General features: G+C 38.7%; 2 protein-coding genes across 2 annotated transcripts; one reads left to right on the top strand and one right to left on the bottom strand.

Annotated features, from left to right (window-relative positions):
• Positions 1 to 5,497: 5,497 nt before the first annotated feature.
• On the bottom strand, positions 5,498 to 8,958 carry ndufab1b (NADH:ubiquinone oxidoreductase subunit AB1b). Its single transcript, XM_042505394.1, has 5 exons — positions 8,757 to 8,958; positions 7,420 to 7,539; positions 7,091 to 7,178; positions 5,863 to 5,975; positions 5,498 to 5,766 (listed from the first exon to the last, which is right to left on the bottom strand). Exons 1-4 carry the CDS (start codon positions 8,925 to 8,927, stop codon positions 5,884 to 5,886), a joined length of 471 nt encoding a protein of 156 aa, XP_042361328.1. The 5' UTR covers positions 8,928 to 8,958; the 3' UTR covers positions 5,498 to 5,766; positions 5,863 to 5,883.
• A 961-nt stretch (positions 8,959 to 9,919) lies between these two features.
• dctn5 (dynactin 5) lies at positions 9,920 to 15,677 on the top strand. Its single transcript, XM_042505584.1, has 6 exons — positions 9,920 to 10,078; positions 10,247 to 10,315; positions 11,487 to 11,605; positions 11,817 to 11,928; positions 13,185 to 13,287; positions 14,653 to 15,677. The coding sequence occupies exons 1-6, from the start codon at positions 10,031 to 10,033 to the stop codon at positions 14,748 to 14,750; spliced, it is 549 nt and encodes a 182-aa protein (XP_042361518.1). The 5' UTR covers positions 9,920 to 10,030; the 3' UTR covers positions 14,751 to 15,677.
• The last annotated feature ends 890 nt before the right edge of the window (positions 15,678 to 16,567 follow it).

A 16,567-nucleotide genomic window follows, 5' to 3' on the forward strand; every position in this document is an offset into this window, starting at 1 on the left:
CTGCTCATTCGGCGAGTAGTGCTAGTAATGCCTCATGAAACAATGCTAACATGTAATTTCCTGTTTTTAGGTATCACTTTAAGCGCCATTAGCGGCGTCAGCTCGGCTGGTGGTGCTAACATAGTTAATGAGGCTTTAGGGGTTTTGCAACTCAAAATGAAGCTGTTTACTCACCCTGGCAACTTAAGGGAAAACCAGAGGGTGGCCACCATGTTGTAACACAAGTCAAAACATTTACGTCATAAAGCATTAAAATTTCACCACCTCATTGGATAATACTTTAAAATGCAGTGCGAAATCTCACAGTCAATGGAGAAAAATATAGATGGAGTCAAAATAAAAAAGAGGCCTCCTTTTTTTTTTTTTTTTAAACATCATTTTGTGATATTTTTTCTTAAAATTTAAATTAGTAGGGCTGCCCCTTGAAAGTCAGAGGCTTGAATCATCAGTCTGAGAAGTCAACTGAGATTGCCTTGAGTCAGGCAGTTGTTTTTTTCTGTACAGTGTACTTCCAGGGACATTTTGGTCCCCAGATTTTGCTGCAAAGAGATTGCTCTTGACTTTCACCCTTCTCTTAAGAACTTCCGACGTGCAGGAGAGACCAAACCGTACTGTGAAGAAGTGGTGAATTATCAGCTCATAGCAAGTTAATACAACAGTCTCTGGCTTTTGTTGATATCTAGTCGGCAAAAAATGTTGCGCATTCACGATCCACCGTTAGCTTGTTTACTACATGACGTGAATGTGGCTGTTACATTACATGTCCCACGGAGCTTGCTCAGACTTTAAAACTTTGTATGGAAAACAAAACGAATCCAATATTTGTAGTGACCAGCGAAATTCGATTTGATGAGTCAGGTACCGCCATGCCAATTAATTCACAGTTGATGAGTGTTCAACTTCTGAAAATTAAATCAACTGAAACTGAAGTCCAGAGCGTCGACTTGACTTGAGTTCAGTTCAGTTTAACGGCTCAGTTGGATGTTAGCTGCTGCTGGTGTGTTAGCTCACGCTCATGTGGGAGGAGAGCGACTTCGGTGGAGGCAGCAACAGAAAGTTTTCTTATCCAGCGTGCAGTCGGGAGTCCGAGATCTGACTCACAGAGCAAAAAAAAAGATCAAACGCAGGTATTGATTGACTCGAAACATTAGGATATGACTTGGCATTGAGTTATTTTGTTGCATACCCAGCCCTAGAACCACTTCACGTTAAAATCGTGTAAGCAACCACCGCTCGATGTGTTTGAATCAGTATTTGCCTACTGCTCCGACCACGCCTGGCTGTCATGGTGATCGCTAGCTTGACTGAAATGAGGCGAGGCTTCTCGTCGACCCGTAGTGACTCAGGCAAGGGGCATGTGACTTGTGATCGGCTCCTGGCTTTTCAGGGACGCGGGGTTACACTCGCCTCTTTTGCCGGTTCATCCAGGATCTGCGCTCCCTCTCCGACTCCTTAGCTCAACTACGGGAGAGGAGACGCAAAACTGACAGGAGGTGTGCGGCAAGTGAACTCTGCAAATAGTCTATATTCCCTTTGCGCTCTTGATGAAATAATTTTTACACTTCGTTCATTCTGATTTTGGCAACGCTTCTCTCCGAGCGCTGACCCGGGAGCAGTTTTGTCCCTCCTCAGTATCCTTAACCAATTAGCGGGACAAACTGACCTCTGATCAGCGGCTCAGGAGGCTCTGCTGTTAGAGAAGGGACAAGCAACGTCTGTAAATCGCCTCTCAATGTTTATGTTACTGTTTTGGTTTCCCAGCTTAATCTCGCTCTGTTTCGTCCAATCTACTGTTGGTGTGTGTGAAAATGCTCAGTGTCGTGTGTGTGTGTGTGTGTGTGTGTGTGTGTGTGTGTGTGTGTGAACACATTATCATGCCAAATCGAGGAGGGAGGGTGAGCGGGAAGGAAAGGGATTGATAATTTTTTTGTTGTTGTCATGTATGTGTGTGTACGTGTATTTAAAAAAGCTGGACAATGTTAAATGCTTTGAAGAAAAAAAATGTCATTTGCAAAAAGGATGATGTGAGGAAAAACCTTTTCAGTAAGTGAAAACCACCACGAGCAATGTACAATCCCCAGGGCTGCCAAGCAGCTTCCCGACAGGGCCAGACGAGGGGAGGAAAGAAGGAGGGTAGGAGAGGAGGGAAGCTGGCTGGTGATACTACTTTTTAATGTTTAAGATAAAAAATAATGTGACTCTTTGTTTTTCTCTTGACTTAACTATCCTGTGAGCAAATGCTATATTATACCATAACACACCCAATGGCTCCTACTGTCGATCAAAAGGCTATTTTTTTTTTTTGACACAAAAAAACAAAAAACAGAAAAAACAAACAAAAGAAAAAAAACACAAAAACTGTGAGAATCTGCTGTCTTTTTTTGTCATTTTACATTTAGTATGAACACACACAAAACAAAACCCTGAAAAGCTTTAGTCTAACCAGCACAAAGATGTGGGGCGGGCGGGGCGGGCGGGTTATCTCGGGGGGGGCGGGCGGGTACAGTACAGAGGGTCGGGAAGGGTGTCGCTCAGAGAGACTATGCAGTGGAGTGTTGAACCCAGGCTTCCATGTCCACCTTGGGTTTTTGCTTTCTTTTAAAAAAAAAAAAAAAAAAAAACAAATCCCAAAAATTTTCTAAAAACAGTCGAAATGGGATTCCCAATAATATTCCTCAAACATGTCGTGCCATCGTTGAATCGTACTACTAGTACTACTAATAATAATAATAATAAAAACTGAAAAAACCTTTATTACCTAGCAAACGTCGGGCCAGTTGTAGCAGGAGAGGAGGACAGGTTTAAGATTTGCAAAGTCCATTTCTTTATTTTCACAGCTTGTCTCCTCGATACGCCGAGGGGAGCGAGGCCGGTGAAAACTGCAAATTTTACACAACTACAATGTTTTTTATAGAGATTCTATCAATCCACAGTGTGTAGTTGGATCACCTGTAAACCTATTATGCACATTGCTTTGGGAGACTGTTGAAAACTATATATAATATATATATATATATATATCTATATGAGAATATAAACGTACAGTGTCTATAATCAACGAGAGGAAGTCTTCCTCTCTTACAAACAAACACAGGAAGTACCTTTTTATTTTCAAATGTCTTCCTCGGGTCATCAAAGGATTTTATCTTAAACTTCGGGGGAAACTGCACTTTTTGAAGGACAATCTTTATTTGTATGGGTATAAAAATTGACAAAAACGAAGTCGCCTGATCTTAACAAGGTATAGAAAACCAACTCCAGTGTGCTCTAATAATGAATGTCTCCTCTGATGCTGTCTATTTGTTTGGTTTCATTTAATCTTTTTATTCTCCTTCCTTTGTTGCTTGGTTTGTTCTGTATTTTTTTTCTCCTCTTATTTTTCTGGATTTTAGTGCTCTTAAGAGAATCTGTACTAAGGTGTAGAGTAGTAAGTAGTAGGTCTTCTGTTGGCTGTACTCGTATACTGATTACTGTTTGTAACCCTCTGGCTCCTGCAGCCGTCATACAAAGCTGTAAAACTTGGGTACAACCTCAATAAAAGACTAACAATGACTCGGCGGTTTCCTCCTCGACTCCTTCTCCTCGTCTGCTTCTTGGCGAAACCATTTACAAGGTTCCTGCTGCTGAGGGAAAGTAGGATTTAAGACTTTTAATGCCACTTGGAATTAAACTTAAGACCAATTTTACAGTAGCCAATATTGAAGGAAATAAAAAACATGAACTGACAGTTTTCTTAAGGTTATGAAGAATTTTATTTTAGTTTTTAAATGAATATTCACACATAAAAAATGACTTTTTGGAGACGTTAATGCAAGTTATCCATTATGTTAAGCTTTTGCAATGTAAGAAAGAAAAAAAAACAATTCTACTACATCCTGTGAGAATTTTGAAAGATTGATTTAAGACATTTTAATGTCCATTAAGGCCTTATATTTAGATTAATGTTTTCAATGCCTTTTAAGACTTTTTAAGGATTTGTGCAGTAAAGACAAAGTGATATCTAGGTCTGGGCAATATATCTGTTATATTGTGATGAGATTAGGTACCGTCTTAGATTTTAAATAATAGTAATATATAGTATAATATATAGTTTTGTCTTTTTCTTTTCCTGGTTTTAAAGGCTGCATAACAGTCAAGTGATGTAAATTTCTGAATTCACCAGATTGTTTTAGTTTTTCTATTATTTGCCTTTATCCACTTAGTTATTACAGCCACGTCACTTGTGATTATTTGTCAAAAATATAACTAAATATTTTGTGAAAGCACTGATAGTCAACCCAACATTATTGGTGCAATATCAAAGTATTTCTTCAAAAATGTTTTATTTGGTTTTCTCCACATGGCCCAGCCGCAGTCACATCTGTAACCTTTCACATGATGTAATGTTTTCGTGTAATTTTATCATGTTTTCTAACAAAAAACGGTTTCAGCTCCAAGAAATACAATTGATCAGTTTAGATATTTTAAACGACAAAAATACCCTTTTAAGCTCATTGGTTTAATGTGAACTTCTTTCTTTCTTTTAATTTAACCCTTTGACACCTGGAACAATATCACTTTTTTGTACTGCATTCAGACACCTTATACAAGTTTTTAAACTTCTGAACCCTGAGCAAATTTGAATTCTTTAAACATGGAAAAAAAAAGGCAATGAGCAACAACCTGATAAAAAAATATGTTGCAAATTGCAATTAAGAAAGTCAGGGGAAAATGTTCAGGGAACGATATAATTATCTTAATTTATTTTTAAATAATTTTAAAGAATTATAACTTTAAAGCGTTTTTTTTTAAAAGGTCATTTCATTTTTTTTCACTTGTTTTTTGTTTCATTTTCAGGTACTTTTTTCTAATTTCTGAGTCATTTTTTCTGAAGTTGCTCATTGCCTTTTTCCCATGTTTTTGATCATAATACCCAGGTTTCAAAGGGTTAATATTATGAAACCACTGAAGATCCTCTTTGTTCACATGGAATTTCATAAGGTTGTTTTCCAGGCCTTGGGAAAGTCATTGAAATGGTAAAATCCTGAATTTCTGGGTAAGTCATGGAATTTTGTTGTTTGTGATGAAACTGTTTTCATTATCGTGGATAACCTTCAGTGTCGCACAATATCGCTCTAATATATACCGCCGCGTGATGTTTGCTGTCATGCGTTTCCTAATTTATCTCTGCGTTCTGTCTCTCCCTGCGTGTTTTACAGCTAGCAGGAGTCACGTTGAATCTGACATGATTCGCAGAGATCCCATAATTGCCTACGCCTCAAAACTACTCATATTCTATACGTAACGGGTATTTTATTATTGGTCCTGGTCATGGAAAAGTTTTGATTTTATGTCCTTGAAATATGTGGATTTAGAAAAAGTTGTGACGTTCAGACTTGAGACTCGCTTATTTAAACTCAAATCACGTCTTTCTTTCTGATATTCATTTCGACTCCGTGGCGTTCGTGCTCTTTCTGTCCTGTACGGGAATAAATATCACAACAGGGAGACACAGAACTGTACAGCATGTGTGTTTATTGATCTATTCATGTGAAATTATACATCGAAACCACATTTTTGAACTGTCAGCAAAGAAAAAAAAATCGAAACTGTGATATAACCTTTTTTAATGTTTTTATCTCCAAGCTCCTAAAGCACATGTTCATTTAAATACAGTTAAACACGAGACACGGCAGCTGAGGTCAGCGGTGTCGTAATGGACAGAAGAGCTGACGAGGAGGAAGTGGGAAACGAACTTCCTGTGGGGTCACGCGGGGGTCGACCTCTCTGGAAGGAAGAAACAATGTTGAGTGATTTCACAGAAACAAAAGACGAAACGACAGAATGTGTGATATCAGAGAGGAAGGAGAGAAAGAGCGTTACCTCTGTGAACTAAAGAGCGGATTATTCATACACGTCTTTCTTGTCTGCGATGTACTGTACAATGTCCTCAGGACTCATCAACTTCTCTGCTTCCGCGTCAGGGATCTCAAAGCCTGCAGAACAAACACAGAACACAAAAAAAATCTTAGAAAAGCAGACTCTTCTCTATTATTTTAGTTCAACAATGTAGCGTCAGTGTGTAATTGTTCGTTAATTCACAGACAAAAAAAGACTGAATTCATGCAGGTGCATGTTTCACGACGATCCGTATTTAATGTTGATTAAGCTAAAACGAATCAAAAATTGGGTTTATTCTGATTTTTTAGGACAAACAGGAACAGGATTTAGGACAACAACTGCTGAATTTTCCTGAACATCTGGTCATTTTCATAAGTCAATTAAAAACCATCCATCTCCGAATTTAACTCATTTTTAATTTTTTTAGTTGAACTTAAAGATTTAGTGTAAATTCTCGCTCTGGACTGAAACCAACAGCTTTTTTCATTATCGGTAATCTGCAGATCATTTTCTCTAATTGTTTAGTCGATACAATGTTACAAAAAAATTTTTTTTTTTTTAATTCTTGAGTTTATCACGTATCATTTTCCGTCCAATCAACAGCCAAAAAATGAATCAATATTCACTTTGCAATGACATAAAGCAAAAACAAAAAAAACTGTCTCAACTCAAATGTCTAGCGAGTATAATGAATGAAATTCCAAAAATCACGAAATAACAATTCGTCAGCACTCACAAATGAGTATAAAGCAGTTTAGTAAAACATACAAAAACACAAAACCTTCACATTTGAGAAGCTGCTAAGAAAATTTTCGGCACATTTGCTTAAACAGCTTAAATGATTTATCAATTATCAAAATAGTTTCCAGATTTTATTTCTCTGCTGATCATCTAACTGATGAATCAACTAACTGTTGCAGCTTTATTTTCAGACCTCTTACCATAATTAACTGAAATCTGAAAAATGCGTCGTCAAAGTGAAACAGTCATGCTGTAGAAAACAGAAAAGCTGATGTTTAGGAGATTCGTGATTGTGTCTGAAATCAGTGATTCAACCAGCCGAATAGCCCGTTTCTCCGTTTAAAGTCTAATTAGAAAACTGTGCACAAATCAGAGAAGCTCTCTTTGCAAATGTGCAGACAGACAGTTTCAGTTTGAAGTTTTCCATTAACCCCTGACGGAGTAGCAGCTCCACAGCATGCAGACTCACCGAACTCATCCTCCATGGCCATGATGATCTCCACCTGGTCCAAACTGTCCAGACCGAGGTCTTTCATAAAGTGGGAGGACGTCTGCAGCTGTGGAGCAGAAAGTAACACGACTGAAGTGATTCTGACACTTTTTTTTCCCAGGTCGTTTCCATTTTTAAAAAAAAAAATGTTTAGAAGAAATCATTCAGATTAAAGATTTCTATGGATTTATTAACATTCAGGAACAAAAACATTCCCACGTGTAACCTTTTAAGTAACAAACACGACACAAGCATCTTTAAACGCTGAAGCGAGCAGAAGGTCGGCTGGGCGTTTTCTTCGCTCTCACCTTCTCGGGGTTGATCTTGTCGTAGAGCTTGAGCACGTACATGACGCGGTCTTTGATGGTTTCTAGGGTGAGGGGAGGCAGGTCCCCATACTGTCGGCACAACACGCCCACTGAGGGGATCTGAGGAGGAAGAGGAGTCAGGAGCAGGGATGATGAGAGAGGATGAAGGTCATGGAGGACAAAAAGGTGGTGACCAGAGAAAGGCACCAGCTCCTGAAATAGCTCAAAGCCATTTATGCTCAGTTCACATCTGTGGGTCAAAATGTAGCTCGAGAGTGAACGTTTAAACACAGAACTGTTTTGCTATTTATGCATTAATCTCCATCGGGACTCACAACAGTAACGTCTTATTCTTTTGAGTACAAAGACAAGCGAGATGAGGTCCACCCAAACAAAGCTTAACAAATGACTTTCAGCTCTCACATCACTTTATTTATTCACTTAAGCTTCTTAAACGGCAGAGTTACTAGAAAATTGCATTGAAAACAGGGGAAATGTAAACAAAAAAACGATTTCTAATTATTATAGTATTACAAAAAGTGTATTTTTGTTTTTTTAAAAGGATTTTTACTCATTCATTTTTTACTTTTCTTTCCTTTTTCATGTTGCTAATTTTCAGGTAAACTTTTCTTCCCATGATTTTGAAAGAAATTTTCAGTGTTGAACAGTTAATAAAATCCTACCACGTCTGTCTTGGCATTTCCAAGACTATTGCAAGCTTAATTTAATACATTTTAAAACCAATTATGCACTTATCTTTAGATTTTTGAATAGAATAAACTTTGCAAGGATCCACAGAAAACCTGTTAACATATCCAAGATAATAAAGTACATGACTTGCAACGTGACATCATCCTTACTGTGTACTGCGAGTTATTAAACTTAAACTCTCCAAACAGCAATAAACAACACAAAACACGATTCAGCTAGACAAGCACCGCGTTTATCTCCAAAGCATCGTTGCCTCTTGGCTCAGATGGAATAATATTTTGTAATTTTAGGAGGAGATTAAGTTTAAGTCAACAGTGAGGCTGCAGATCTCAGAAGAGAAAACAACATAAATGTGTCAGTGGACTTTGCTAACTAGCTAGCAAACGTTAGCTAACAAGCAAAACATGGCTGTTGAGTAACAGAAAATGTGACGATTTAAAGTTTGACGGACTCCGGGCAGATTATCACACACGCGCGCGTTTTAACTCTTTGTAAAATAAACATGTCGCGTGTTTTTGGGGGCTCTCGGCGGGACGTTTGATCCGGTCCCGTTTGAAAGGCGTCGGTAGGTCACAGCAGCGGCGCTAACGTTAGGCCACGACGGCTCAATGTTACCGGAGACTCACCGGGCTCTGCGCGAGCCACCGCGTCCTCCGGCTGGCTGCGGCGAAGGAGACGGGTCGGTGGAGAGCTGCTGCCGGGGCGGCAGCGGCTCTGACGGCCAGGTTAGCCGAGGACAGCCGCAGAGAGGGCCGGGCGAGCGTGCGGACACACTGCAGCAGGACACGAGCCGCCATAACGGAGAATGACTGCTGATTCCCAGCATGCACCGCGAGGAAAAAGAAGAAGGGGTCAAGGGCTTCGATGTACGCATGCGCACAACTCAAGATGTGATTTTAATTTATAATTTTTATTTTTTTTTAATGTTGTTTTACAAACAGACGTCAAAATAAGTATGTAATTATTAAAAAATGAATTCGATAAAATCTAAAATTCAAAAGTTTTGAGGAGCTTGGATCCAGCTCAGGGAAGAGCAATCAATAACGGAATTATATTTCGGAAGTAAAACGGACCCCTCAAAAAACAAACAAACAAAAACAACGATCAACTTGGTCAGAAATGTCCCTCAAATTGCGAGAAAATAGAGAAAAAATGACAACGAATGTTTTGTAAATTATTTGTTGTTGTTTTTGTGTGTTTTTTTTTATTTTATTGCATCTTTATTTTATGTATTTATTTATCTATTTTATGGGGGTGGGGGTATTTTTTAGAAACGTGTGTGTGTGTCTGGGGGGTATTTATTTATTTATTTATTTATTATCAATAATATCAATAATATTTATTTATTTCCTTATTTTCTTGTAGCTTTTTACTTATTCCAGCTAATTTTTGGGCCATTTTTGGTTAAGTCGCTCATCACCTTCGCTGAAGAAATCAAACCAATTTGCTAAAGTTTCAAAAGTTCAATTGTGAATTGTGATGTTAAAAAAAAAGGTCATTATTATTGAGTAGAAGCAGATTTTGGGGGTAGAAGCAGCTTTTCATTAAAGCCCCAGACGCCCTGCTAACCAAACTGCCTGAAGGAGCAGAATAAGTCAACATGTCATATACACATATATTTAATATATATATTAAATTTTATAGGATTTAATATATATATTAAATTTTATAGGAAACAACTCAAATATAACAAATACAAACAGACTTTTTGTTTTATTTTATTTCTTTGGCCAATAAAATCCATCGATGATTTGGCTCTCGGCTTATATAGTCTGAAAGTCCCCTCGCAGAGTCGGCAGAAGAAGAGACGCTGACAGCAGACAGAGCTAAACACATCATCATCACTCAATTATCCTCACTGTTTTAACCTTTTTATCATATTTTATATTTATTTCCAACCATGGAGTTGTCTGAAATATTGTACAACAAAGCGGAGTACATTGAAACGGTAATGTGTTTGTTTTTAAAGCCATTGTTAGCTAGCTAGTTAGCTTGCTATGTGGCTAACCGAAGCTAAACGGGGCGTTGGGCGTTGAAATCATTGCTCATTTTAGACAGATAATTAAGACAAAAACACGCTTTAATAACATTATTAATAATTTCTGTTGTATTTCAGGCGTCTGGCAACAAAGTGAGCAGACAGTCAGTGCTGTGTGGGAGTCAAAACATCGTTCTCAATGGCAAAGTAAGTATAAATCAAGACACACCTGGCGACACTCAAAAGGACATTTGTTCACGGACAAAAGCGAAGATGACTTTCTGGTTAATATTATTCTAATAATACGGAAAGTTTTACCAACACAAATTCAAATATGTGAAGGTGAAACCTAGGTTTAGCGTGTTTTATAACTTTCTTTCCTATGTGAAAGCACTTAATTGCATAAAACATAAAAATGCAATTAAATTGTTCACGTAATAGATGAATATTATTTCCAACAAAAGTCTTAGCCCTTTAAAAAAATATTCTTTATATTCTTAATACATATATATTTTTATAGATTTGATACTCCAACTTATTTGCTGGTTTGATTTTGTTTTGTTTTGTTTTGTTTTTTTGTTGTTTTGTTTTTTCTGTTTGTCCAATCCAAGATCTCAAAGCCAGTTTTTGTACATTACGTTTTTGAAATAAAAAATAAATAGATACATTTTAAAAAATCACCTGCCTGACAGAAAATTGTATATTTATTAGTGGTCGACAGATTATGGGCCTGGGCAATTATCAGGGCAGATTTTTGGCATTTTGCTGATTATCTGTATCAGCGTTTTAATAATCGCTGATAAAATAAATTTATTTAGAAATGTAAAGAAAGTGTCAGCATAGGAGGAACTGTTATGGTATTAGGTATTTTTATTTTTTCATTTTTTATTTAAACAACTTTATAAAAACGTTGCAGGGCACTTGCTCTATATGATGTTGAAAGACTCCGTTTTGATTTGCCAAAGGCATTTAAACAAAGTTTTGTGTTTGAGTTTGTTATATTTCAAATTGTAAATATTGACAGAAAGATTTCTAATTTTATTGTAAATGCATATTGGTTCCAAACATCGGTCGACCCCTAATTTCTATCAGTGTAATCTGTTAGGCTGTGATACAGCTTCAATTGTGTGTGTGTGTGTGTGTGTGTGTGTGTGTGTGTGTGTGTGTGCGTGCTTATTATTGTTTCATATTCAAGCCATACAGTTGTCTTCAGACAAAGATAAGAATACAATGTGATGAAAAAAGGACAACATGAGGGTATCAGAACAAACAGCAAAGATATTAATGAAAAAGTCATCTGCATCAGTGAATGTGGTGTTTTTATAATAAAACGGAGCTGTTCAGTCTCTTACATGCGTGTGTGTGTTGTGTCCGTCAGACTATTGTTATGAATGACTGCATCATCAGAGGAGACCTGGCTAATGTCAGGGTGGGCCGGCACTGTGTGGTGAAGAGCCGGAGCGTCATTCGACCACCTTTCAAAAAGTTCAGCAAAGGGTAAATAAGGCATCTTTCCTTTTGGCAAATTGTACCACTTTGATTTTTTTGTTTCAGTTGGTATCCAACACATCATTGTCTTTGCATCAGTAAACAACAGGCAGAATTACAGATTTATTTTGGACCCTTTATTTCTGGTTTCTTGATGCCTTTTAAAACAAACACCTGAACTTCATCTCTGTCTGCTTCCACCCTCCGTCTCTCCCTTCAGTGTGGCATTTTTCCCGCTGCACATCGGAGACCACGTCTTCATCGAGGAGGACTGTGTGGTCAACGCAGCACAGATTGGCTCCTACGTCCACATTGGCAAGAACTGTGTCATAGTGAGTGGAATGATAACACACACACACACACACACACACACACACACACACACAAACAGAAAAAAGAGACAAGATAACGGAGACAAAGCTCTGCCTTAGTGTGAGAGAGGACATAAACAGGAGCAGTGTGTCTTCTGGCCTCTGGTGAACAGTCACATGGTGGTCATGTTCAGATTATGCAGCAGCAAACTGCTGGCAGGCTGCTCTGAGCAGGCGCAGTTTTGGAAGAGCATATGCACAAAACACATAAATTCAATTTTTAAACTGGAGACAGACAAGTTTTGTTATTTTTATTATTGCTCTAATGTCTGTCTTCAGCAGAGGGCCCACAACCCCCCTAGGGGGTCCTCAGAGATACTGCAGGGGGGCTGCCAAATTGTTGTTTGATAATTTATCAGATAAACAAAGGAAATGCTTCAACTTTTGTTTAACCTGGCAGCTGTCAGTAGATAGACCCTAAAATCTCAAAGTAAACACCCAAAATTTTTTTAATAAAGACGGTTTCCGACACTGAAAGTAGTTCACATCACCCTGATGTTTGTTTAGTTGTTTGTTTTTAAGTTCGGTTTTAATGAGTCATTAAATTATACAAAAGGGGAGGGGGTTCCACGATGATTGACAGCTGTGACAGCCAATCCGCTCATGATTGGTCAGACGCGGTTTTTGGCGGGAACTCTCCTCCTGCAGATATCGCTACTGCGCAGACGCCAGCTCTCAGTGACATCACCATCGCCAAATGGCAATGCCCAAATCTCAGATATTTTAACCTCACTTAAGTTTAGCGGGGATAAGCAAGAGCGTGACGTCCATCTTTATATACAGTTTATATAATTTACTGAGTGACGTCTTCTGAGCTGCCGTGTTAACGAGGCGGCGAATGCAGAAGTACAGTAACAACCTCAAGAGCCAGCGAAACACGGCCAAATGATGTAAATGACATCAGTTAGCGCGGTGGGAGGAGGGATATCGAGGCACTAGTTAGATGGAGGGAGATTGCACATTGGTGAAGTGTCCCTTTAAGACACACAGTCCCAGCAAATGTTTTTAAAGTTAAATAGACTGATAACAAAGCTGTAACTCGGAGAAGACTCCAACTCAGCCCAGTCGTCTTAATATCATAAGGATGTTTGTTGCTGTATTGCTCTGAACAGCCGTTTGAAACCTTTGTGTAATAAGCAGAAAAAAGAAAACGCTTCAGGTGAAGCATTTGACTCAGCAGCAGATGTTTGTTAACTTGTTTGGTGTTTTGTTTGCAGGGTCGTCGCTGTGTGCTGAAGGACTGCTGCAAGATCTTAGACAACACCGTGCTCCCTCCTGAGACCGTGGTGCCGCCGTTTACCGTCTTCTCTGGATGTCCAGGTCAGCTGCACACAGACACACACCTGACGAGGGCTTTGTACAAAACTCAACACTTCCATGGCAACGGTTGAATTGCTTTGATACGACCGAGTATCAACAAATGCCTTCAGTACCTAAGGAGTGAATCTCAGTGTCAGGGAGCCAATAAATGTGCAGGATGCGTATTCCAAGCTCTAACAATCCTGGTGACTGGCTGTCGTAGATATGCAGTAAAAATACTACGTCATGTCCTGAGCTGGGGCTCACCTGTGTGTCAGCGTGTTGTTTTATGTTGTTGAGTCACACAGGTGTAAAAAATGTCTAAGATGAGATCAAAAGCGTGGCTCCATTTTATCAGGCTCAGTGCTAAAAAGCGCACAATGCGATATGAAAAACAGACGCCGGCAACACGACGAATTTGATGACTCGTGCGTGCAACTCATGCATGGAATAAATTCAAGGGCAGAAAATTTCTCTGCGTTCGACCGCAAGAAAAAAGGACCGCAGCCATCATCCTCTCAAGTCCGCCTAAAGTTACACAGCCTTCTTCAAAATCTCCACCACCGGATTCCCCCTCATCCCAGATCACTGAAGACGGCGCTGTGATGTCTGGAATTTTAGCAGGTAAAGTTTAGGAAATATGAAAACTCAGCCAACTTGTACATGATTGTTTGATGAAATTAACAGTGCTGTTATAAGTTTTACCAGGGACCCGTGTAGCAGTAGATATTTTTACGTACTGATATTATGCTAACAGATCGCTTCAAGTTGTGGTAAATAGGTTTATTTTTGAAATTTTGTGAAACTGCATTGAGTGGTAAACTGTCATGATGCTGAAACATAAAACTAAAGACTTGAAACTGTTTTTTTTTTTCATTATGAAACTGCTTTGAGTGTGTAAAAATGCCGAGGAGATGAAAGATAAATCGTATAAGATGTGTTGTACGACTATCTGATATCAGTGATAATATTGCATTAAATGAGATGTTTAATTCCAGTAGAATCATGCTGCAAATAAGATTATACCATAAGGCTGAGTGTCCATGCAGGGTTATTTTTATTATTTATTTATTTATTTTTTGTGGCAGCACAAAGAAATCTCTGAGTTGCAGGATGCTGCATTTTTTCTTCTGCAGAAGCATACGGTTACATACTCTCTCCTCATTAAGACCTTTTTTTTTTAAATAAAGGAATAACAACTATGTGGACTCTCAGCCTGATGTTTTAATGTGATTTTCATTAACAAAAAAACTATCATTAAGAATACCTGTATCTAAGTCTACGTTCTGATACCGGTATCAGCATTTTTTGAGTGATACCCAGCATCACAGATGACCTCTCCACTTTACGTCTATCGTCTTTTCACCTGTGTTTGTTTCTCTCTAGGTTTATTTTCGGGTGAGCTCCCAGAATGCACGCAGGACCTGATGATCGATGTAACCAAGAGTTATTACCAGAAGTTCCTGCCTCTCAGCCAAATCTGAGTCCTGACCCAAAACCGTCAGCAGGATCCAAAACCCTTTCCGGGTCAGGATCCCTCATCAGAAATGGACTCTGAGAGCTCACCTCCTGTCCTTCACCTCCCACAGGCCCTGAGTTTCTTTGCCTAACAACAAACATTTGGCCCATTTAAGAAGATTTATATGATTCTAGTTTTTGAGCACATCAGGAATAAAATCTGGTTTTGCTGCAGAAGGCAAGTTTGTGTGTTTGCAGCTCCAAATCTCAGTGAAAGTCTTCATTAAGATGCACACTGCACGCTCATGTTTTTGTCTGAGATGCCTTCAAGTGGCACAGAAAAAAAATCTGTAGGCTCTCAGTTTTAGATTTTTTTCTAATGAATGCTTTGATTTTCCAGTGAAGATATTTATGGAGGTTGATTGTTAGTATAATGTTGAGAAACTCGAGGACCTCGGTGTGGCTTATCACAATCTTTGCCGTCTGGCAGCAGCTGTAGGTGAAGATGAGGAGGTGGAGGAGCAGCGAGACGAAGGAGGTGAAGCTTGTAATATTCTGTATGACACCAATGGACCAAAACAACAGCAGCATCAGCAGCAACGATTGAGGATGTTGGCTGCACGCGTGCGTTATTCATGACCACGTTTCATGTGGGAAACACTCATAACACCAATCGTTGTTTTAGTCTTGTTTGTCATTTTATTTCTAATGTGGAAGAACTTGTTTGCTTTTTCTTTCAGCAGCTTGTGTAATTTGTCATGAGACGTATTTAATATTTTGGTGATTTTTGTTATTGCATTATGTTTTAAACAAACAACTGCAATGTTGATTTGAATATGAGTGTCCAAATATGCGTGTGCTTTGCCTTTGTCGTATTCAGCGAGCGTACAACAGCCAGAGCCGACATCTGAAATAATGCCGCAATTAAATAAATATAAATGCTTAAAAATCTGCCTCGTGCAAACTCTGCTCTGTCTTGTGCTCTAAAATACAAAACCATTTACCACTTAATCCTCTGCTTTTTCCTCCAGTAACTGCAAAGGGTTGTTTTCGCCTGACATATCAGCTGCAGAGCCTTTATTTCAGATTATATTGGAAGTTATTTTTGGTGATATGAAGGCAGCTGATCATTTCTCATGAACTGATGTAAGGTGCTTTTGGGGCAGTGTTTGTCAGGAAGGAGCATGCACATGTGGATGTACATGTACCCGTTTCTGTTGCCGGTTTCATGCTACGCCGCTGTTATTCAGTTGGTGTTGGTAATAATATGCCAACAAATGCAGGCAGGTCTAAGACTGTAAGCAAGTAAACATGGATGTAAATAATGCAGTATTTACAACATTAAAAGAATCTGTTTTACAGATTTTTCATGAGGAAGGAAATGAATTCAACACGGTAGAAAAAACAAAAACCACTTTTGTGTGTGTACAAACAGCACGGCCTATTTCAGATTATGGATTATGGCCATCGATAATGCTGCACTACAGTATCAGCTCTGAGTAACAAACTTTGCAGGCTTCTGAATTTCCTCATCTCACACTCAGACATAAAGAAAAAATGTTTTTCAAGTGTTGTCCTCTGGCACCACCCTGTGGTTTGAAGCAGGACTAAGAGAATTGTCCCGGAAATGAAGCTGTAACCACAAATCCAGAAATCACAGCTCTGAAAGGTCTGAAAAAATGTCCCAGATGGGGGTCGACTGATTGTTTTTTGGGGCAGATGCCAATAATGAATCATGATAATGAGACCGATAACTGATATTTGGAACCAGTATACATTTCCAAAAAAATTCAAATCTTTCTGTCAATATTTAGAATTTGGAATATAACAACACAAAACTTAG

Source organism: Plectropomus leopardus, chromosome 17 (genome assembly GCF_008729295.1).
Source record: "Plectropomus leopardus isolate mb chromosome 17, YSFRI_Pleo_2.0, whole genome shotgun sequence".
NCBI classification, from domain to species: domain Eukaryota; kingdom Metazoa; phylum Chordata; class Actinopteri; order Perciformes; family Serranidae; genus Plectropomus; species Plectropomus leopardus.